General features: G+C 41.9%; 1 protein-coding gene across 9 annotated transcripts in view; it reads right to left on the bottom strand.

Moving 5' to 3' along the window:
- mbnl2 (muscleblind-like splicing regulator 2) overlaps positions 1 to 25,009 on the bottom strand; it is a 109,388-nt gene that overhangs the window by 3,570 nt on the left and 80,809 nt on the right. For 5 of the 9 annotated variants that reach the window (XM_038818798.1, XM_038818794.1, XM_038818797.1 and 2 more), the window contains 3 exons: positions 22,877 to 22,921; positions 22,064 to 22,214; positions 19,331 to 19,369 (listed from right to left, as the gene is read on the bottom strand). In XM_038818798.1, coding sequence (XP_038674726.1) covers positions 19,331 to 19,369; positions 22,064 to 22,214; positions 22,877 to 22,921 — 235 coding nt within the window. Of the gene's footprint in view, positions 1 to 10,527; positions 10,548 to 18,109; positions 18,205 to 19,330; positions 19,370 to 22,063; positions 22,215 to 22,876; positions 22,922 to 25,009 lie in introns of those variants that run through there. The other 4 variants (XM_038818801.1, XM_038818800.1, XM_038818803.1 and 1 more) reach the window with 4 other exon arrangements.

Below are 25,009 nucleotides of genomic sequence, written 5' to 3'. Positions count from 1 at the left end.
GGAGGAATTTATTTTCTCAGAGGGTAGTAAATCTGTGGAACTCTGCCACAGAGAGCCGTAGAGGCTGGGTTGTTAAGTAAGTTCAAGGCTAAGATAGACATTTTTAATCAGTAAGGGAATCGGGGGTTATGGGGATAAGGCAGGAAAGTGGAGTTGAAGATTATATCAGATCAGCCATTATATTGAATGGCAGAGCAGACTCAATGACCGAATGGCCTACTTCTGCTCCTGTGTCCTATCTACCATCTAGAAGGACGAGGGCAGCAGTCACATGTGAACACCGCCATTTGGGGCAGCACGGTAGCATTGTGGATAGCATAACTGCTTCACAGCTCCAGGGTCCCAGGTTCGATTCCGGCTTGGGTCGCTGTCTGTGCGGAGTCTGCACATCCTCCCCGTGTCTGCGTGGGTTTCCTCCGGGTGCTCCGGTTTCCTCCCACAGTCACAAAGATGTGCAGGTTAGGTGGATTGGCCCTGCTAAATTGCCCTTAGTGTCCAAAATCGCCCTGAGTGTTGGGTGGGGTTACTGGGTTATGGGAATAGGGTGGAGGCGTTGACCTTGGGTAGGGTGCTCTTTCCAAGAGCCGGTGCAGACTCGATGGGCCGAATGGCCTCCTTCTGCTCTGTAAATTCTATGAGAATTTGCAGGTTCCTTTTCCAAGTCATGCACCATCCTGTCAGAACCATATCGCAATTTCTTCAATGTCGCTGGATCAAAATCCTGGAACTCCCTCCCTAACAGCAATGTGGCCTTTATTTCAAAGGGAATTTTGTTTTCCAATTAAGGGACAATTTAGTGTGGTCAATCAACCAACCTGCACATCTTTGGGCTGTTGGGGGAGAACCACGCAGATATGGGGAGAATGCATTTTCTTTTTCTTTTCTTTTATTTTCATGTACTTAATGATCTGTTGAGCTGTCTCAGAAAAATACTTTTCACTGCACCTCGGTACAAGTGACAATAAACCAATCCAATCCATTGTGCAAACTCCACACGGACCTGGGGTTGGGATTGAATCCAGGTCCTCGGCGTCGTGAGGCAGCAGCGTTAACCACTGCGCCACTATTTTGGGTGTATCTACACCACATGGACTGCAGCAGTTCAAGAAAGCACCACCTTCTCAAGAGCAACCAGGGATGGACAGTAAATTCCGGCCTCGCCAACAACCTCGAAGGAATCCATACCAAAACAAAAGTGATTGAATTGAACTTTCTCAGACGATCAGGATCGATAGGGAGAAATTATTTCCTCAGGTGGAAGTAGTCCAAATTGTGTGTGTGTGTGTGTGTGTGTGGGGGGGGGGGGAGGGGGGATGAGAAAGAATCTAGATTGGTTCAGGGGCAATTTCAGGAAGCACGTCTTTACACAAAGGGATATGGAAATCTGGAAGGCTCTCTCGCAGAACGCTGCTGAGGCTGGAGGCCAATTGAAAATCTCCAAGTTGCAGATGTTAGATTTTTGTTGGGTGAGGAGATTAAGGGTCATGGGACCAAGGTGGAGATACAGATCAGCCATGATCCAACTGTATGCAGAACAGGGTTGAGGGGCAAATGGCTGCCTACTCCTGTGTCACTGTACAGCTTATTGTAATTTGTACTGCGTTAAATTGCCGAGGTATATCTTCCGATCAATGTTGTTCCTGTATGAATTTTTAATGATCTGGTACCAAAGTACTACTTTTGAACTTTGGGATCAATTTATTGCCACATGCACTTTCAGCCTGGTAGGAGGCCCCACAAGGCAAGCTTGCAACAGATGGGCTACTCAAGTGCAAAGCCAGATACCCAAATTATTCACTCCAAGCTGTTTAATTCAGGTCACGATGAAAGCAAGAAGTTCCGGTCACCAGAAGGCCGATTCATTTGCCGCAAATTCAGTTCTGGATCTTGCACGTACCAGCTCTGCTAATACATACCCAACATGTTTCAACCTTGAAGGTGAAATGTTAAAGTTCACACCTTGTACAGCACAAGCAATACCAGGGATATGACTCAGTTGCGCTGCAGAGAGAAGTGAGCCCAATCTGTTCTTTGTCCTTGGATCAACATGGTCCCAAATAACTATATCCACACTAAAGGTAGGAAGCAGGTAAACCCAGAGATATGCATTTTAATTAACAAATGGGCAAGGTGCTGCTTAATGGGCATGGTATAGCGGTTATGCTACCGGACTAATCATCCAGAGCAACAGGTTCAAATCCCAGCACGGCAGCGGAGGGGGATTTAAATTCAATGACTTAAATAACTCCGGAATAAAAAGCTCCATTGTAAAACCCATCCAGTTCACTTCAGGGATATTTGCGGTTCTTATCCTTACTCTAGATCCATCCAGAGCAATGCAGTTGACTCCTAACTGCTCTCCAAAACAGCTCAGCAAGTCACTCAGTTGTATCAAAACCTCTACCACAAGCGTATAATCCACAAGGATCGCAATGGCCGAAGACGACAGCTCACCGTCGAGGGCAAGGAGGTAAAGCACAACCAACGCAAGGCCTAGTCAGCAAGACCAACATCCCATGAATAAATAAAACAAATCTTCCAATTAATAGTTTTATCATCGTCTCAGTGTTTTAAGAACCACACGAATCGGGACATCCACCGTCAACTTTACTCCTCAAAATGCGAATGAAAATCTAACTTTTCAAGTGAGTTTACCACTATAGGACTGACAGGATACATCAGTTCTTCCAGAAATGTCCAAAGCAGATGATGTGACTTGGTTACGCTGCCTGAACCTTATTAAATGTCACAATGGGCAGAGTATTCTCTGAGAAATGCAAAATCCCAAATCCAGAGCACACGTTCCAGAAAAATTCTTTTCCCCTCAAGTTCTGGTCATGCCCTCTCATAATTCCAACTTCTTAATGGATTTCCATATTAGACACCATATTAAAAGCCCCATGAAGACTGATGAGAGCAGCTTTTTATTATCTACAATATTTGACATTTCCTGGTCTGTACAAGGACGAGATCCGTTCTATTTTTCATTACACCCGTGGGCTCCCACTGTATTGGTAGATGAGACGGGAAAAGATAAAGGGCGACTTTAAAAGCTATTCAATTTTGTGACACTGCTCAGTACTTCTCAACCTCACAAGGTAGAACCCACTGTTACGCTCAGGGGTACCATATGTACACAGCCACAAGGAAGATCCTATTACTAACCTTCAGCAGCGTCTTTCAGAGATAGGTCTGTGATGTTTGAAACAAATCCCCAAGGCCACAACTTTATACTTCCCCACTGGTAGGTTTGGGAAGGGGGGGGGCAAGAAAGAGAGAGGGGGAGAGGGACAGGGAGAGGGAGATGGAGGGCGAGACAGCACACACGAGGGAGAGAGAGAGAGCACGAGCGAGAGAAATTAAAGGGATGGGTTTCCTTCCTGCCCACCCCGACCATGCAGTCATTTTATGCTGGGGTAGACGAGCCTTGGACAGGAAGCCAACCCTTGCCCCAATTAAAGCTTACTGGCCATAAGGGCTGTTTGTCACCCAACCTCAATTTTAAGGCTGGCAGGAGGATTGAACTTGCATGGGAGAAGGTTGAAAACAAAAGAGCTGCATTGTGGGTGGCATATCCATCAGAAGCCCATTTCAAGAGTCAGTTGCCCAACCCTCCTTTCAGGTCTGGGGGCCTCTGGACCCCCCTCTTCCGCAGGACCCCAGTTGTGGTCCTCCCCCCACCCGAGGACCCCTTGAACATACCTGGGCCACTGGTGCCCGGACGTGGGCTCCAGCATTTCTTCTTCTGCCCACTGCAGCGCTGTCACTACAGGGGCTGGAGAGCTGCCCGATAATCCAAGTGGTAGGATTTCATCCTAAGCGCCAGGTAGAAGTCGGACCTGCAGTCACTTAACATTCATTCAAGTATGAAATGGCCGCACGACAAGAGTCGGCAGGGATGTGTTCCCTGCCAACTATTTGGATGGCAGGCAGTAAGACTCCACCATCTGAAAAATTAAGGCCCAATGAGGCAGTTGATGAAAATGCATAATCACAATCCAAGTCACTGTTGTAGCCAGTTAGCAGATTCGACTTCCTTCAAATGAACTGGGTCCTTCTTCTCAGTTAATTTTTATTTCTCTACAGAGTGATCGCACTCTTAATTGTTGGTGTTAAGAATTGGGGAAAATAAAGATTAAAAAATTAAACTGGGATGAAATAAAATAAGGGGAATTGATAAAGGCAGCTGTCTGAAGGTGTGTTTTCATAGAATTTACAGTGCAGGAGGCCATTCGGCCCATCGAGCCTGCACCGACCCTTAGAAAGAGCACCCTACTTTTAAAAAAAAAGTTATACTGGAAAAGCAAGTGTTTACCTATATGACTAAGAGAACAATGGGGTGCAGGAAAGGTAACTTCAAAGTGGTGAGATAAGGGAATTGGCACGTTAATGCTAAAAGCCGGTCCACAGGGTGGGTAACATCAAAGGCAAAGAATTAGACACCCATAGCATAACTGGAGAAAGGGACACAGTAGCAGCAGCTACCATTCCAGCTGCAAAATCAATCTCCCCTGCAAACAAGATATCGCTAAAAGGGCGGCTGCTTAAAACCCAAAACTTGAATTAAGACTACGACTTTGCTGAAACTGAAGACAGTTTTCCAAAACATGGACAAATAACCTGGGCATGGTAATTATCTGTTGGATTTAGCTCAGGAGTTATATAATATTGGATGTTGTTTGAGAAAAGGGGCATCTCAGAGTTCAGGACACATAGGTAGTTGGGAACAATGGTGTAACTTCATGTGATACTGTGTGTGTGCAGCCAGTGTAGTTCTATAAACCATCACCGGACATGCTCTTTTCGGAGGGGGCTATTCAATTGATGTTGTGCTAATGTCTCTGACCCAGTAATCCAGAGACCCAGGCTGAATGCTCTGGGGACACAGGTTCAAATGCCACCATGGCAACTGGTGGAATTTAAATACAATTAATTAATCTGGAATGTAAAGGTAGTCTTAGTAATGGTGACCATAGGGCAGCAAATGGTACAGTGGTTAGTATTGCTGCCTACGGCGCTGAGGACCTGGGTTCAAATCCCGGCCCTGGGTCACTGTCTGTGTGGAGTTTGCACGTTCTCCCAGAGTCTGCGTGGGTTTCACCCCCACAACCCAAAAGATGGGCTGGATAGGTGGATTGGCCACGCTCAATTAGTAATGGTGACAACTGTTATTGAATGTTGCAAAAACCCGTCCGATTCACGAAATATCCTTGAGGCAAGGAGATCTGCCATCCTTATCTGGCCTGGCTTACACGTGACTCCAGACCCACAGCAATGACTCTTAAACACCTTCTGGAGTGTCCTAGAAAGCCACTCAAGGGCAATTAGGGATGAGCAGGAAGTGCTGGACTTGCCACAATACCCACCACATCACATGAAGGAATGAAGAACAAAAATAGCCAAATCTATCCCCCCCCCCCCCCCCCGAGTAAAAAGCAAATGACATACTAATGCAAAAGCAACATCACCAAGACTTTTAATTGTTTTCTTTTCTTCAACACAAGTATAAATTTCTATATCAGATAAGTCACTGAACCCTACAGAATTTGTACAACTGCAGGCTGTAAGTAGGTGGCAGTGGTACGGAGATGTGCAAATATAATGTCTATAATTAATTCTGCAGCACGACTTTGTGCCAACAACTGAACTTTTCACAAGATAACATGTGCTTACTGGGAGTGGGAAGAGCTGGTCACATGTAGTATGGACGTTAGATTGTGCATGTAATTTCAATAGGTGAAAAGCACAGCGCCAATGCATTGCCAGGGTAATGGAATACAGGCAGCACGGTAGCCAGCGCCGGCCCTAGGGTTGCTGGCGCCCCGGGTAAGCTGAACTTCGGCGCCCTTGGGGGGGGGGGGGGTCAAGGGGGGGGGGGGGGGGGGGGGGGCGAGGGGGGGAGGCCGAGAGGGGGGGGGGGGGGGAGGGTGGCCACCGTGCATGCGCTGGTTGGCACCGGCCCAACTGCGCATGCGCGGGACCAGAGTCTCTGGCGCCCCCTAGCACATGGCGCCCCGGGCGACTGCCCGAGTTGCCGGTGCCTTGAGCCGGCCCTGACGGTAGCACAGTGTGAAAGACGGGCTGTTAGGTGAATTGGACATTCTGAATTCTCCCTCAGTGTACCCGAACAGGCGCCGGAATGTGGCGACAAGGGGATTCTCACAGTAACTGCATTGCCATTAATGGAAGCCTACTTGTGACAATAAAGATTATTATATAAAAGTAGGGAAGTTTTGTTCCAGCTGTACAGGGCATTGTCGAGACCACATTTGGGGTACAGTGTACAGTTCTAGTCTCCTTCCTTGAGAAGGGCAGATCAGAAAAGGTTCGCTCCACTGATTCCTGAGATGAAGGGGTTGTCCTATGAGGAAAAGTTGAACAGTCGGTGTTTAGAAGAATTACAGATAATTTTACTGAAACATACAAGATCCTGAGGAGATGTGACAGGGTGGATGCTGAGGATGCTATTCCTTGTTGTGGAGATGCCAGCGTTGGACTGGGGTGAGCACAGTAAGAAGTCTTACAACACCAGGTTAAAGTCCAACATGTTTGTTTCAAACACTAGCTTTCGGAGCACTGCTCCATTCACCCGAGGAAGGAGCTGCGCTCCGAAAGCTCGTGTTTGAAACAAACATGCTGGACTTTAATCTGGTGTTGTAAGACTTCTTACTGTGCAATTCCTTGTGGCAGAGATTTAGGACTGGGTGTGCACGGTTTAAAAATAAGGGGTCTCCCATTTAAGACACTATAGGAAGCAAATGATTGCACTCAAGAGAGTGCAGACGGAATTCACCAACATGTTGCCTGGGCTGGAGCATTTCAGCAATCAAGAGAGGCTGGTTAGGCTGGAGTTGTTTTCTTTAGAGCAGAGAGACCGGACCTGATTGATGTGTATAAAATTATGAGGGGCAAAGATAGGATGGATAGGAAGAAACGTTTCCCCTTAGTGGAGGGGCCAATAAGCAGGGAGCATAGATCAAAGATAAATTGGCAGGAGGTTTATAGATGTGAGGAAAACCTTTTCACCCAGAGGGTGGTGGGAATCTGGAACTCACTGCCTGAAAGGGGCGGTGGAGGTGGGACCCCTCAACATTTAAGAAGTAATTAGAGGAGCATCTGAACTGCCAGAGCATACAAGGCTACAAACCACGTGCTGGAAAATGAGGTGTAAATTGGTGCTGGCATGTACATGATGGGCCAAAGGGCCTCTTCCTGTGCTGTAAAAGCTCTATAAGGAGAAATTTCTTCTCTCGTTGAGCTGTGGAATTCTCTTCTCCAGAGAGAGGTGGAGACCGGCAATCAAATATTTTCAAGGCCGAGTTAGTTTCTTGGTTGACGAGGGAGTTATGGGACTAAAAAGTGGAGTTGAGACCACAATCAGATCAATCTTCTTCAGAATGTTCTGAAGTCATACTGGACTCGCAATGTTAACTGTGTTTCTCTCTCCGCTGATTCTGCCAGAACTGCTGAGCTTTCCCAGCACTTTCTGAAGCTATTGGGGAAGTTAGGACAGATGATCAAAAGCATGGTCAAAGGGCTAGATTAGGTAATCTATCCTAATTAACTATTAAATTGATGAATTGTCCATCTTTGAATTGGTCCACTCATCAAAATCTATTCCTCTCGTTCTCAATATCAAACCTAAATACTAAATTAAACTGAATTTGTTGACTATCACCATGAACTTACTGACCAATGAAATAATTCTAGTTATACATTTATTTCTTTAACTTTCAACGTTTAATTCATTGTCTCGCTCTATTGTTTCCCTCTATTTCTCAAATCTGCAAATATGTAATGAGGCAAGTTCAAACATTGAAATTGACCGCTGGTCGTTGGATGTCATAACAACTCAGCAAGCTTATTTGCCAGTTTCTGTCATAAATGTGCACATGGGAATTTGGAAATACAAAAACAAGGACAGAATATAAGAGGTGTCAACCGAATTGCACCTGTGCACCGAGCCGACTGCTCCCTTCTTCAGACTACCTTTGGTCATGCCTCTGTGGCTCAGGTGTTGCCTCAACTCCTGCAGCCTGACTGCCTTCAGAGATCTCTGCACTGCTCCAATTATGGAACCCTGCGCATCCTAGATTTTTAATTGCTCCCCCTTGGAGGCCACACCTTCCTTCTGAGATCCCTAGTCTCTCTCCACCATTCGGTGCTCCTCAAAACCTCTCTTTGACCCAAACCTTAGTCCACCTTTCTAATATCCCCTCAAATGGCTGAGTATTCAAAATTTAACTAATAACACTCCTGGGAAGAGTCTTGGGCCATTTTACTACTTCAAAAGATGCTATATAAAGTAATACACTCCAGATCCCAACATTGTGAATGAACCAGCCCAGATTTTGCCCAGCCTCTCTCACAATCACATTTTTGTTCCTGCAGGTTGGTAGCCACCTGGCTCATCAAAACCCTACGCTGGCACGGATCCACCCCAGAGATTCTGTCTCACCCACTTAATCAGCTCTAAGTCTACACAAATGTTTGCCGATATCCACAGGCACTTTGGGTGAAATTGCAGAATACTTGTGTGCGCGTTTGCCTTTCTATGACGGAATTCTTGCCTGCGTCCTTCTACAGACACTCACCCTTCCGCACTCCCAATCCTCCCTCAACACAGTAACCAACCATGTCCTGCAGAAAATCTGAATCCTTTCAACCTTCAGTTACATCACCAACCAGATATTGTTGCAGGTCCTTAAGCCATTCATTGGCAAAGCATCTGACTTTGATGAGAGTCTAAGGAAACAAAGTACTGTTTGTTCTTGCAATTCAAAGTTGCTTAATTTTGAGTTACATGACGATTCATTTATTTTAGCACCCAATGCCCATTTTGCTCTTACTTACATTGTTTTAAATTGAATTTAAACATCAGATAGTTCAATAGTTTTAAATGCAAGTAGCAATTCTGGATTACTAGGCCCATTTATTGAAGTCTGAAGAAAATTTGTTTTCAGTCCAAAGGAGGTTTTGCAGGTGGCAAACACCTCTAGAAATACAATCCAGATTGCTGTACAGAAATAGTCCGACATTCTAACACCAGAGATCCAACTTCTGGGTCTGGAAACCGAAGCAAACACCACATATAGTTAAGAGTTAAATTGTTTTCATAGTTACTCGTGTGTATGTTTTTTACAGTTAGGTGCCCCATTAGCTGCAATACAAGATTTTGAAAAGGGATCGGAATGTCTTGAAATCAGTAGAATGCAGAATAAGTTGAAGAAGCTGCAAACTAAGTTATGCATGGTGTACGTATGGCTGTGACTGTCTCAATTCATTATAAACCTAGGGGTTAGACACAAATATCTCTTGCTCAAAAAAACCCAGCCCAAACTCAGAATCAGAGCCACATCAGGAGATTCACATCATGGAGTCACAAAGAAAAACAAAATGATCACTGCTAACAATGGACTACCATAGAAGCTGAAGTCATAAAGAGCAGAATTACTAACATTTTGCGCAACATTAACGTTGGACTGGAGAAAATAGTAGAGGTTTTCTCTATTATTTTAGAGAATAATAGAGGAAAAAGAGTTACTACTGCCAAAGATTTTGCAATATGACAAAATGTTCTCAATTAGGCAATCGACATCTGGAATTTGAGAATACAATTACCCCAATATTGCCGCTAAATAGGTAACCTCAGAATATTCCTGTCCAATTATATTGATTACATGGGTAAAGCTTTGTACATTTGCCCCATTTATTAATCTGCAAATGCTTAAAGACCCTTTGAATGTAAAATAGAAACATTGGGGCTTTATTAACTCTGAACATTTCTAGCAAAATGTATAAAGAATAATCGGCAGTTAAACTGGCAGAGACAATATGCATGCCAGCCACTTCATAAATATGCTGAGCCTTGTGTTCCTCCAGTTTTGTCTCTCTGGTACTTGAAAAAATCTAGTACATGAAAACTATATCAATATGGTAAAACAGAACTGGAGTATTTATGAAAAGAGAGAGATGCTGTCGAAGCATTTCACCTTTCACTCATCAGAACAATTTGCAAGAATACCATATGTAAAGGGAGCAATAATTTATACTGCATGAGAAGGGATTCTTGATTGGTAGTGGCGTCACCAGAGAGAATGCAACAGTTAACTGACAATTAACCGCCAAGCTTTGCTTAAACAAAGTTAAAACAGCAATGCAAGAAACTGGATTGTTCAGTCATCATTTAAAAAAAAACACAGCCAATGAAATATTCTCATAACCAGATTGCAAATACATACAGGAGCCGTCTAAAGCTTTCAAGTTCATGCAGGCAGTTATTAGGGATGTGATGATTTGATTACACTGATCACTTCATATAGTTTCACTTTACAGCCAGCTCGTCAACATAATTACAGAATAAAACATTATGAATATGGCAAGCATAATAGCAGCAGCTCTCTCCGTTGTTTAAAAATGAAACACACACACACACACACCTAGCCAAATCACTATAGCATACCTTTCCCATGTTTCAGAAAGCAGCAGTTTAGGCAAGAACAGTGGCCCGAATTGAAGTCACGACAGATGGGTAAAGCTTCCACTCACTTCGATAAAGGACAGGGTTAGCAGGTTGAACAAAAGTTAGTTGAAAGACATACCACAGGGGAAGAGGGTAGGTCAGTATAACAAGCCAACAAACAGTGCTAGCATTAGTTTTGCATTGCAATGACAGAAACAGGCAGTCTTAAACACAAAACAAAGGAAACACCAAAGATGTAGGTAAGACTTTCACAGCTTTCAACTTAATCAGTATTGTCCTCACATGATTACAAAAGGTTAACTTTCTCAAGGTGGTTGAAACACACCATTAAGCTTCTGGATTCAGGACTAAATATTTACAAGGTAAATTTAAATTATGCATATCTGTGAAAATGTTCTGCATCAGAAACCCAAACTAACAGCTTAGTCAGGAACCTATTGCAATCCATTGTCAGTGAGATGCACCTGACAAATACAAACACTCATTTTCTTGCTTTTTCAAATTAGGAGTGTGATCCAATTGAGCACAACGGGGCAAGGGTGGGGTGGGAAGAAAACTATTTGTAATGATGCACTGCCAGAAATAACTTCTAAGTTTGACGGGTATCCGGGCAAATTTAAACACTGATGTCCTTAGTGAATCGAGAAGAAGGCATGCAAGCTCTACACAGCTGCATAAGCAATATAGAAGCTTTGATGAAAGCAGTGGAAAATTATCATTATGACTAAACTGATGTGCATGGAATAACTGAGGAAGTTCACCCCTGTTTGGAATCTGTGGCATTTCATGTGGGGGAAAAAATGTATCCAAATTTAAAATTAATTCTTTGGATAGATTTCAGCTGCTTTAAGATTTCTAATTATATTAAAATATGGGCATTCGTTATTTCAATGTTCTTCACCTTCACGTAACTGAAGGCTACGAGTCAGTTCCATACACAGTGTACAATGCGATGCAAAGCAAGAACCTTTTCAGCAATCTGATAAAACCAGGAAATAACCAACAAATGGGAGTCAAACACACAAAATTTCAGCTTCAGTGAATCTGATTTGGACTCCCGGCTGATTTGGAGGAATGCTTTTGTTGCCCATCATTGGCACCAAATATCCACTATTATAAAACTTCTAACTTACAGGTTTCTCGACTAAAATACCCATTTTCTCCCCCTATGGGAAACTTCCTTGGAAATATTATTCTACATCAATTACTGGACAAGAGTGTACTGTGTTTTAATGCAGGCTTAAAGATTAAAAGATCCAGAAATAAGGGATATGATCTATTAGTAAGCAACAAACACTTTTTGAAGAAAAAGCAAGTTGGCTCTACTTATGCTGCAACTGTTCAGAACGTGCTTTGTGATGTGTCAACAGTTCTGCTTTCAAATGCAGCAATAAAGTTACAGTTCATTCTTTTGATAACCATTGAAACTTGCAGAGTTCCAAGCAAATACAAACTTAAGAAATCCTATTGATAACCAATCGCCCGTAATGATGCACAATGGTTTAAGAATAACACTGGCACTTGAGAAATGCTCTGGAACAACCCGTTGCTCAACATGGTTTATATTGTTTGAGAACAGATTGCTTGACTTCTCCTACAGATGGAATAGAACTTTTTTCCTCCCAGTGTTCGATTCTGAAAATGTTATTGGAATGAAATAGCATTAAAAGTAGCAAGTATGTTTAACCGTTGACATTGGCAACATGATGATCAATCATTACTGCTGGATCAACGTAGGGATTTCTGAAAACATTGATTCAAATTCTCCAACTTTTAAAAGGTGTTATCTAAAAAAAAAAATCCACGCTGGTATATTTAGGGGAGAAAGGTTTTACCTGGCATAATTCAAACATTTTGATTCAATTAAGGGAGTTTGATACCAAATATTACAAATTCTGAAATTTAAACATCTAATTTCCTAATAACTCCATAGGAAGTTAAATTCTGGGAATATATAATTGTCTTTAGTTTAAACTTTCAGTAAGGATGCCATCAGGTGATCAACTAAATGTCTGGAGGGGTGGTTATCCATATGCTCAAATGATGAATTACAATTTTGAACTTTGTGAATCACGAAAAATTTGGAGACTGGGGAGTGAGAGTGGGAGAGTGAGAGTGGGGGAGATGGCGTGGTTTAACCCGAGGAAGAATGCGAAAAGATACGACAATGCTTAGAATTACGGAATATGTATGTATTTGGGCAAACGCATTTCTATACATATGCCTGCTTGGGTTTCCTCCGGGTGCTCCAGTTTCCTCCCACAGTCCAAAGATGTGCAGGTTAGGTAGATTGGCCGTGCTAAATTGCCCCTTAGTGTCCAAACATTGGGTGATGTTACAGGGATAGGACAGGTAATTGAGCCTAGGTAGGGTGCTTTCTCAAAGGGTCAGTGCAGACGTGATGGGCTGAATGGCCTCTTTCTGCACTGTAGGGATTCTACGTAACACAAGTATAAATAAAATATGCGAGTGAACAGGAGATGCCTATTTTGACAGAAGGAATAAGGAACCATATCTGTTTGGAAAATATGTGTCTGAACGGTGTATTAAAGTGGAAGGATCCTTTAGTACAGACACTCAAATCATGCTAATAATGGACATAACAAACGCAAACAAAGCATGGAGCTTCATTTCCATGTGAATAGAACTAAAAGCAGAGAAATTATGTACAACTTTCATTGGACCTTCGTTAGACTACACTTGGGAGTACAATGGTACTGTGTGGTCTCCATATTACAAAAAAGGAGATAGAGCTAAAAGAGAAGCTGCAATTTAAAAAAAATGATTTACAAGGGTGATATCAGAATCGAAGTTATAATTGCCAGAAAAGAATGAATAGGTTGGGGCTCTTTTCTCGAGAAACTATCTACCTCTGCCTCAAAAATATTTAGTGACCCCACTTCTACCACCGAGGCAGAATGTTCCAAAGTCGCAAGAACCTCAGAAAATAAATTCTCATTTCCCTCCTCAAAAGGGTGACCCCTAATTTTAAAACAGCTCTCCTCGTTCTTGACTCACCCAGAAGAGTAAACTGTTTTTCCATGCCCTTGTCAAGACCGTTCAGGATCTTGTATACATCAATCAAGTCACCCCTCACTTTTATAACTCCAGTCCTACTTTTCCTCCCGAGGAAACCCACTAATTCCAGGCATCAATCTAGTAAATCGCCTTCAAATGCATTTACACCTTTCCTTAAATAAGGAGAGCAAAACTGCGCCGTATTTAAGGTGCCCTGCATAAACTGGAGCATAACATCTTTATTTTTTAATGTTCCTCAATTTCTCTCGGAATAAAGAACAGCATTCCATTACCCTTCTTAATTACTTGCTGTATCCGCAGACTAACATTGTGACTCATTGCAATAATTCTAAATCAAAAGGGATACAAAAAAAACTACTAAAAGATGAAAACGGAACAAACACCGTCGTTTCAGCGTCCAAAATAACGTGGGTGCAATGAAACCAAGATCAAATCTTCATCCACTGAGTCAGAAAGGCTTGGAAAATCATCTGTTGCGCTTCATCACAGTGGAGCCCTGCCTGAGGCTGGGGAAACCAGACCTGGGCTCAAAACATGAAATCTAAAAAGGTAGTTCTAGCTCGGAAGGGGTGATAAACAAAGGACTAAAGTCAGTGGATTCCCTTTTTTTAAAATAAATTTAGAGTACCCAATTATTTTGTTTTCCAATTAAGGTGCAATTTAGTGTGGCCAAACCACCTGACCTGCACATCTTTGTGTTGTGGGGGTGAAACCCACGGAGACACGGGGTGAATGTGCAAACTCCACACGGACAGTGACCCGGGGCCAGGATCGAACCCGGGTCTTCAGTGCCGTAGGCAGCAGTGATAACCACTGCACCACCGTGCCGCCCCTAAAGCCAGAAGATTCAACGCAGCTTTGAAACCTACTGTACAAGCCTCAAAGCTTCACCTTTTTCAAAATCTACATGGTGCACATGCAGCTTTGTGCAATTGAGCAACCAAAAATAAATCTAAATCATACCATCAACTATGATTTAAAAAAAAATTTAGAGTACCCCATTATTTTTTCCAATTAAGGGGTAATTTAGCGTGGCCAATTCACCTATCCTGCACATCTTTGGGTTGTGGGGGCGAAACCCATGCAGACACAGGGAGAATGTGCAAACTCCACACGGTCAGTGACCCAGGGCCAGGATTCGAACCCGGGTCCTCAGTGCCATAGGCAGCAATGCTAACCACTGTGCCACCATGTTGCCCCACCATCAACTATGATGACAAGAATGGCTTTGAAGCAAAAATAAATATAAAAAGGTCAAACTGTGATCTCTTAAGAGAAAATGATATATATGTTTTGATACCATGCCCCATTTCCACTTTGCTTCCTGGCTCATGCAAGTAGGAAAGGTGCAAATTCCTCATTCAAGATTTAGCTTTTCCTTCTTTCACTCAGCTATATGGAATCAAACACCTGTAACAGCATACGAACCACTGTTTAGAATTAAGAATACTTTACTGATGTTTCATTTTAAACTTTTTTATTTTTTTTTGAAAATTTAGATTAGCCAATTATTTTTTCCAATTAAGGGGCAATTTAGCGTGGCCAATCCACCTACTCTGCACATTTTTGGGTTGTGGGGGCGAAACCCACGCAGACACGGGGAGAACGTGCAAACTCCACACGGACAGTGACCCAGAGCCGGGATCGAACCTGGGACCTCAGCGCCGTGAGGCGGTTGTGCTAACCACTAGGCCACCGTGCTGCCCTGTTTCATTTTAAACTTAAGAATATTTTTAAAGTTAAGTCAACATTCTGCAATATATTTCAGCTGTGATCAAAACTAGGCTTTTCTACCCAGGACCACAGAAATGTCAGGGTGCAGAAAGAGGCCATTCAGTTCAATGTGTCTGCGCCATCCGAAACAGAGAGAAAAAATAGAAACTAGTCGCTCATTTTAGTACAATTTACCTGCACCTGGTCCGTAGCCTTGCAGTTTACAACACTCCAGATGCAGATCCAGGTACCTTTTAAATGAGTTGAGAGTTTCAGCCTCGACCACCAGTTTTGGTGACTGCCAGACGTCACCACCCTCGGGGGGGGGGGGGGGGGGAAGATATTTTCTCATGACGCCTCAAATCCTTCTACCAATCATCTTAAATCTATGCCACCTGGTAACTGACGCCTCAGCTAGAGGAAGCAAGTTCTATCCTGTCTACCCCAATTATTTTTTTTTTAAAAAACCTAAATTAGGTCATCCCTTAGCCTCCTCTGTTCCGTGAAAAACAACTCTCGACTATCCAATCTCTAATCATAACTGCAATTTTCAAGCCCTGGCAACATTCTTGTGAATCTTCTCTGCTCTCTCTCCAGAGCAGCTGTGCCCTTCCTGTAATGTGGGACACAAAACTCCAACTGTGACCTAACCAGCGTTTTACATAGTTCCAGCATTACATCCCTGCTTTTGTCTTTGATGCCTTGTCCAATAAAGGAAAGCTTTGTTGACCACCTTGTCCACCTGTCCTGCTATCTTCAAGGGCCTGTGGACATGCATTCCAATGTGTCTCACTTCCTCAACCCCTCTCAATATCTTGCCGTTTATTGAGTATTCCCTTGATTCGTTTACCCTCCCCAAATACATTTTTCCAGATTGAATTCCATTTGACCCTGTCTGCCCAATCAGCCAAGCCACTGATATTATTCTGGAGTAGACAGCTATCCGTTCCACTATCAACTATGCGGCCAGTTTTTGTTTCCACTGCAAACTACCCAATTGTGTCTCCCACATTTAAGTAAATCATCAAAATGTACCACAAACAACAAGGGTGACAACACTGAACCCGGTGGAAACCTTTTGCTATTTGCAAAATCATCCATCGACCATTATCCTTTGTTTCCTCACCGAGCCGATTTTGGGATCCAACCTGCCACCTTCTTCTGCATCCGATGAGATCTCAATTTTCTGACCAGCCTGCCATGTGGGATCGTGTAAAAAAGCCTCACTGAAATCCATATAGACAATATGAAATGAAAATGAAATGAAAATCGCTTATTGTCACGAGTAGGCTTCAAATGAAGTTACTGTGTAAAGCCCCTAGTCGCCACATTCTGGCGCCTGTTCGGGGAGGCTGTTACGGGAATCGAACCGTGCTGCTGGCTTGCTTTGGTCTGCTTTCAAAGCCAGCGATTAGCCCTGTGAGCTAAACAGCCCCAATATCCAATATACTACTTCCATCAATCAATCCTCCTTGTTACTTCCGCAAAAAATTCTATTAAAGTTAGTAAGATACGGTCTTCCCCTAACAAGCCCATGCTGACTATCCCTGATCAATTGTGCCTAAGTGTCACCACTGAAGTCAGACTGAGCGGACTGTAGTTTTCTGGCCTATTCCTCAGACTTCTTTATTGAAGCACATTAAAAGTTGGTAGTAGCCAGGGCTGTTTGATAATATAAGCATTGAAGCGCATGTATTTCTCAGAAAACAAATGTGTTTTTAAGGGTGGTGCGGTACAGAAAGAAAGTGCACACAAAACTGAGTGTATGTTTTTTCATAATGGTACAGTAATTTTAAACAAAGGTCAAAGTCAAAGAAAAGCACCAAATTCCAAATTTTTTGTATTAGCAAGACTTAATTGAAGCTAGAGCTATCAATTTTTATGGTCATTATTTTATCTTTCTGTATATTCCGTAACATGCGGAGGTGTAGAAACAGGATAAAAATAGTTATAGAGACAACAGGAAGACTTCGGAGAGACTGCTGCAATGAGCATCAACAGACCCTAGAAATCAGCCATTGCTACCCTGCCTTCGACAGAGAAAGTGTGACCAACGTGGTGCTGGAATTCTTGCTGGCTGCTGACGTCCAACAGGTTTGATGAAAGCAATCTTCCCTCTTCCCCTCGAAGAAGGGTCCACATAATACATTTCAACACTCCATTCAAAAGCCCGTTTTACGAGTTAATAGAAAAAAACCATCCAACTGCAGCAGTGGACTTTAGGTACAGCTAATTTACAACTTGCACCTTTCTGCCGACAAAGTAAACACTACTCCTGCTTCCATTGAATAACCAATTTCTCACATTTCCAAGATAAATTCTTGCAAAAAAACACAAGGTATTTGCACATACATCAATATAAAACAGTATTGACTCATCATGCCATTTTGATTCACTTACAGAAATGTGAAAAGTTACATTGAAAACGCAGTTCTGTAGTTCTAAAAGAAAAAAACCAACAAATTTTCTCTAAAATAGATGGCATGTTCAGGAACAAAGGAACTTCTCCAGAAGGATTGAAATATTTTCCAATTTTTGTGTTCACATCAAAATGTTTACTTAATAAATTATGTTTTGCTGCATGGCGCAACAACAGTTCGATGTTGTTTTAATGAACTTTAACAAAAAATGTGATTAGTACAGCGAGGTTGAAATTAATGAAAAATAATGCAGCACAGAACACACAAAAAACATACTGTTGTCTGGGATAAATGACAACTCTAAACAAGCACCTGCTGCAACTATTTAATTTGGTTTCCCCCGCAATCGGGTCATTCAGAATTTTGGCAAGGTTCAGAAACGAGCGCTCGTTTAGAGTTGTGGGGTGGGGGGCGGGGGGAGGGTTTATGAAAGAAAGCTGTAAAAGAAGCAAACCTGATTGGCTGTAGCTGCTGCGGCGAAGGGAACGCTTGTGGCAGGTGTTGTTGCTGCAGAGACAGTGGCGGGCGTAGCACTGTGCATCAAGGGTACTTTCAGGAAGGGAACCATGGAAGCAATGAACAGAAGGGTGCGGCACATGGCAACCGTGACCATGTGGGTTTGTTTTGTTTGGGCATGGCAGATATCACATAGCAGAAAGCCATCGTGGAGGGAGGAGGAGGTTACACCAGCGGGTGACATGCAATCATAATGCAAAGCAAGGAAGCATGGGAGAAAATTTAAAAAAAAGAGAAAGGAAAAAGCTTATTACAATCACAATTAAAAAGGACCAATGCCAACATAATCAGTGTTTCCCAGAGAACATACAATAGGAAGCTAGGGGCTTGGGGAGAAAGTAACTGCAAATATTCTTCAACTCTCCTCCTTTCTTTTGGCATTACTTTAACTTTTATGGACTTAAAACCCTTTGAAAAAAGATGGGTCAAATAAAGTCCATGATGCCGGCGATAGGTTTTGTTGCTTTCAAATGTTCATTAGTAAGAGAGGTTTTTTAAGAATGTACCTTCCTGAACTTCTCTGGGAGACTCTGATACATAATATATTAAGACTTGATTCTCTAACTTACTTTGAACAGGTTCAATGTTATCAAGTAAAACCAAGATGCTTAAAGAGATATTTATATATAGAAGGATTTTACGACGGAACATTGGATTTCACGCTAATTGTACTACAGGTTTTCTATTCCCAACTATGGCCTCACAGGCTATAGATTATGGATGCGGAATATACCCACCACATGGACTGCAAAAAACAAACAACGTTTCTCAGCCAGTCTTTGTTCCAAAACGTCAGTCATAAATTCAAGACAACAGGTAAAAGCATGCCGTGATTTGATACAGCAACTTGTGTCACTCAAAATTGTAATTTATCACCTTTCCCTAATTCTTAACTATTGTATCAAAAATGCACACGGCGATTATAATCTTAGTTCAAAACGGAGGTGTGCAACAAATTCTATCGTGCTCCGGATTAAAATTAACTTCTTCAGTTTCAGGTTAACCCAAGAAATAACACTGAAGATTTAATTCTCCATTTTGACGCACATATTTATTTTCATGGCAAATTAAAGTGTTTAGGATGAACCAAAACAAAAGAAAAAGCTTCTCACTAAAATATCATTACATTCAAGGTTAGGAAACAAAAGGTAAAACCTACCAACAGTTGTAGCCGGAGGAGTCATGCAAAACACCGACCCTGCAACCATGCAGTGGAACATTTAGAAAGGTGAATTTGGGAGGGGGGAAAAAAAGTATCAAAAATGCATGGTTAGTGTTAGATCACAAAGCCAATTCATTGAAAAACAAACTTCCACATCTCTGTTAGTTTTTAAACACTGCTAGATTCAGCTCAAAATGCAAAATGCTCCTATTCCCACTTAGAAATTCATTTTTTTTTTTTTTAAATGAGGTACAGTAATTTATTTTTACACCAAGCAGAGTTCTTCAGTAACATGCTCTTTTTTAAAAACATAATTGAAGTCCTTGTGATAATCCAGGGGACATACAGAACATTGATATCCGAGAGCAGAACATGTGGTGAAAGCACAATGAAAGCAGAGGTGAAACTAGGGCTATTTTGAGTTTTAATGTCCTTTGAGACAGTTGCAAATATAAACAAAAGCTTGAGAGACTGCGCTAAAAGCAGAAAGCAGGGGCTGGTGATCTCATTCAGAGCATGGTTGATTGTACACTACTCTGAACTATGTTTGAGGATAAAGTCACAAAACAGTTGTATCTCTTGAAATATTATAGGCTAATGGCACTGATAATTAGCCAAAGCCCATGAAAGGCCTATAAAGCTTGGGGTGCAACACACCACATCAAGTGTGGGACGTGTCAGAGCTCCATGAACTACCGCAGCCAGAATAGGGATTGATATGTTGCGGTCGGCGTCACTCTGCACCACACTCTGGCCAATTGAGCTAACTGATGCACAGTAATATTAAAGTGTCTATTTTTAATATTATATGGCAATATGTTTTATTAAATGAAATCTGAAGAACAGATTCATAATAAAAATTTTCATTAGATCTGGACTCTGCTCTGAGTTAGTACTTGTTTGCATAACTAACAAAAAGATTAATTTCCATGCAATTTGATCATCAGCAATATTATTTATTTTAAATTTAGACTAATTTGCTGTACAGTTTAAAAAGCGCACACCAAATATAATTAGCAATTCTGAATGAATCATATTTACTAAATTTGCAGCAATGATGTTGACAGCGAAACACTCTCCATCGATTTCCATGTCAACAAATTGCCATTTAATCAATGGATCAATATTTTTCAAGTATTTTTCTTATGTTTATATCCCATTAATATTTCAATGGGTCAACTACTGGAATTAAAATACAATTGTTTTGCATTGCAGCTGGGTATTCAAGGCATTTCACATTAATTAAATAATTTTGTTGGCCTAGCTCGAGTGTATATTTTTGCATTTCCTCAAGAATAATAAAGGTTAGGAAAAGAAGATTCAAACATTAAAATGCAGATATTATTGCTCCTGTGGTAGCATAGTTTACAGAAAATACTTAAATTTATCACCGTGGATTTTCTTTCACCAATAAAGAATTTATCATGGTTTAGCAGAAGTGACTGATTATTTTTAGAGGGATTGAAAATCATTGAGTAGAATCCCTACAGTGCAGGAGGCCATTCAGCCCATCGAGTCTGCACAGATCCTCTGATACAGTACGCTACTTCAGCGCACTCCCTCACCCTATCCCCGTAACCCCACCTAACCTGCACATCTTTGGACACTAAGGGGCAATTTAGCAATGGACAATTCACCCAACCTGCACACATTTTGGCTGTGGGGGGAAACCGGAGCACCCGGAGGAAACCCACACAGACACGAGGAGAACATGCAGACTCCACAGAGGCAGTCACCCAAGGCTGGAATTGAACCCGGGTCCCTGGTGCTGTGAGGCAGCAGTGCTAACCACTGTGCCACCCTGCCGCCCCTGCAAGAAATGAAGGGCATTGGGGTGGGACTAAATTGGTTAGTTGCTTTAAAGGGCTGGCAATGACACGATGGGCCAACTCTCTGTCTTCTGTGGGGTGGGATTTTAAATGCCGATTAGAATGAAAAAAAACCCACAGACTCATCTGTTAATATTTAAATAGAGTTCTCTCAGACTATGCCATTTGAATACTTTAATTGACATTTAATAGCTGAAGGGATAGTTAGGGAGGTTTATCAGTGGTGCTAATCAGTTACTAGCAACAAAGGCATTAGGCTTAAAAGCTGCACATCATCAGCACTATGCACAGAAAATCAAGAAGCTTTAAAGATGTCAAAATATAGCATATCTAAAAACTACTAAACAATCCTTTGATGTTAAGTGTTACTGGTTGACATGGTGTGATCTTTTAAATGAAATATGCAGGTATTTTGCAAGTACTGATCTCAAGAAAATTATTTGTTTTTAAAACAGCTTCAGGTACGTCTATCATCACAAATGTAATATTTACAGAAATTCTTTTTGATGAAAAGTACAGTGAAGCTGTCCCTAAAGACCATCCACATAGAAACACAACCTGCCACCAAGTGATTTAATGCAATTTCAAACAAATGAATGATTCACATAATTTGAACTGGGTTCAATGGAAACATTCAAAGGAAGGGCAGGTATTAAAGTACATCAAAGGTGCTTTACGTTGAGGCTTGCCCCATCGGAATAAATTAAGCACAGTATTTAAAGCCATTTTTACCCTCATGTAACATGCAGTTGCAAGTGCTAGCACGAAGCAAAGTTGAGGCGTACCAATCAGAAATACATTTTTGAACATTTAACTCATGCGGTAACGGCGATATTATTTTATGCGATCAAGTCAACAGCGCAGTGTTATAATACTCCCAGTAATGGTGAATGGAACGTACCTGTTGGAAAAAATGTTGGCTGCTGCATTTGTGCATTGGCTAGCGCCTGTTGGTAGTGCAAAACACTAGGATTAAAGATTGTGCTGGTGCCATTGCTTTTTTCAAGGGCTGGTCTCTTTGGTAAGTGGTGAAGGACACCAGGTGGGAAGGCCTGTGAACGAGGGATTTAGTAAGACAAGTGTGATATACAGAGAAGGCAATATGAAATTCCTGTCATGCACCGAAAGTATTGTATTAGTCAAAGTAGCACGGAAAACACTTTTGCCTGACGACAAGTTTTCTGCAAAAAGGTACAAATGTAGTTTTTAAAAAAAAAATACAAGCAATGCTGTGATACTCAAAATTATTACATTGCAGAACACCCGTCTGCATTATTTTAAAGGAAACTGGTCCTTAACCAAAAAAATGTACATTTAATGAAAATACTCTCACTATATTGGAATTTGGAAATGCAATTAAACGATTTAATTGGAGCAGATTGGTACAAAATCCGCACATCATAATGGTATCAAAACACATTAATTATCATGAATTTAAACTATAATATGTACACTCAATAGTGTGCAGTGAAGGCTATTTGCTGCTATACCTGAAATGCAAAGAAGCAAATATCTGACATTCCAAAAAGAAACTTTTTACATTTAAAATTGCGGCTTTTTAATGACATTTAGTTAGTATGAACATAATATCCTTTCAACAAACATCTAATTAGAAGCATTTATAATAAAATTAAAAATAAAATCTATTAAGTTATCAAACTATTTTACTATCACTACAGTGCATGCAAAGCAAGAAGGTGAAAGGTCAAAGTACCAGGTCAAAGGTTGCCTCGAGGGGTCGTTTCACAGCCGACTGAGTCTTAAATAGCAGGCAGCGAGCATATGATGGCAATGGACCAATGGGGTTCAAGCGTATTAACATACAGGTAAACAGCAAGCAGAAGTGCGTCATGGGAACAGCAGTACATTGCAGGTAGGTGAGGAGAAAAAAAAACAAAAAAAAACCCTGAATGCAGTATACAACATACATCACAGAGCATGCATAAAATGAGTTGTCAAAAGGTTGCAGTTACAAATACTGAATTAGTACTGTACAGCAAAATAAGCATTTACTGTACCTTTGTTAAAAACATAAAAGAGAGCAACACAAATATCCTTTAACTATTTCTAATATGTGTGCACACAATAATCAGACAAGATTATATTGGACCAGTCTTATATGAAATATGAAAGTACACAAAGATGGCTAGATTCTGCATTGCTCGTTTGTAAGTACCTTTAGGTGGCAGTAAAACATTAAAAGCTACCCCTCTCCGACCCAGCAAACCAAACCGCCCCACAGGTCTTGGGAGTCTATCCTCATCACCATGCTTGCAATTAAAGTAACTATCATAAATTTAGTTTATGAAAATAAAATCGCTGGTGGGGATTCCCAAAGGCTTATCAGGCCGACGGGACTGCCCTGAAATGATCCAGAAATAAAATTTACTCTCTGTCAGACATTCCCGTGAGAAAAATCACAAGAGACATTCTGTTCTTTCACTCGACCCCAGTCAGATTCTCAGCTGGGCTGCAATGTGACCCCGGCTCACACGCATTTTGGCAAAATCACATGAATGGTACAATGGCTTCTGGGACACAAGAGCATTGACGGTATTGTAGCTGCCACTGATGGTTAACTGGCATGAGAATGACAATTTGACATGTCGGGAAGTCAATGGCAGGCCCGTGATGAAGCCTCCCGGAATACAGTACAACCAGGTTTGCAATCTCGTATCGGAGAGTCACTGGATGTTAGAATCATAGAATTTACAGTGAAGGAGACCATTCGGCCCATCGTGTCTGTACCAACCCTTGTAAAGAGCACCCTACTTAAGCCCATACCTCCACCCTATCCCCATAACCCAACCTAACCTTTTTTTTCACGAAGGGCAATTTAGCATGGCCAATCCACCTAACCTGCAGACACGGGGAGACTCCGCCCAGACAGTGGCCCAAGCCCGGAATCGAACCCGGGTCCCTGACGCTTTGAAGTAACAGTGCTAAGCACAACAGCCGGTAGCGGGAGAAAGATCGTCTGACCTGAGGCCCCTCACTGTGACTGAGCAGAGAGCCCTGGACGTGATCGGCAGCCACGCAGACAGTGACCCAAGCCGGGGATTGAACCTGGGACCCTGGAGCTGTGAAGCAATGGTGCTAACCACTGTGCAGCCCCGTAGAACATGGCTTTGAATCCACATTGGACAGATGGTTAATGAAAGTATCACCTTCTTACCGGCTGCAAGAGCTCCATGCAAATGATCAAACTAAATCCTTGGCAGAGCGAGTCCAGAGTAATTAATAAAAGACTGTACATAATTTTGCAACTAAATTGGCAAGTTTTAACACGAGCCAAAAAACCCACTAATACGAAAAGCAAATTTCACACTTGCACAACAGGGATGCTCATTTAATTCTGAAATTAAAGAGTTGCTGGGCCGGGAAACTTTTATTTGCAACCGTTTACACTAAATTTATTTGGTAGCATTCACTTCCCACACAGAAGTGAAAAAACATTCTGTCCCTAGCACCTACGAATCTCACCTTTGATGCTCGCAAGACCATGATTAATAAAGCCCGAGTTATATTCGTGTTGACATCAAACACCTTGCAATGCCCTCAGCTACTGTCACAGGAAAAAAAAAATGCATTTGAACTGCATTTCAATTCGTGATCAAACTGTCGGTATGCAAATCGAACAAGCTAAATCTTCGCCTTCTATCCTGGCTGCGGTGCAATTGAAGAGAGATGCACAATTAAAGCACGCTACCCAGCGACCCAAAACTTCTGCTGAAATCAAACCGGATGATTTGTGGGGGGACTGGCAGTGAAGTTCCGAAAACATATAACGCAGATAAAACAGATTTCACATTACCTCCCAAATCATATTTTCCCCATTTTTGTGGGG

The sequence above is a fragment of the Scyliorhinus canicula genome, chromosome 14 (assembly GCF_902713615.1).
Source record: "Scyliorhinus canicula chromosome 14, sScyCan1.1, whole genome shotgun sequence".
Classification (NCBI taxonomy): domain Eukaryota; kingdom Metazoa; phylum Chordata; class Chondrichthyes; order Carcharhiniformes; family Scyliorhinidae; genus Scyliorhinus; species Scyliorhinus canicula.
Note: the sequence above shows the minus strand (reverse complement) of the source record. Positions and strands in the feature narration are given on the sequence as shown.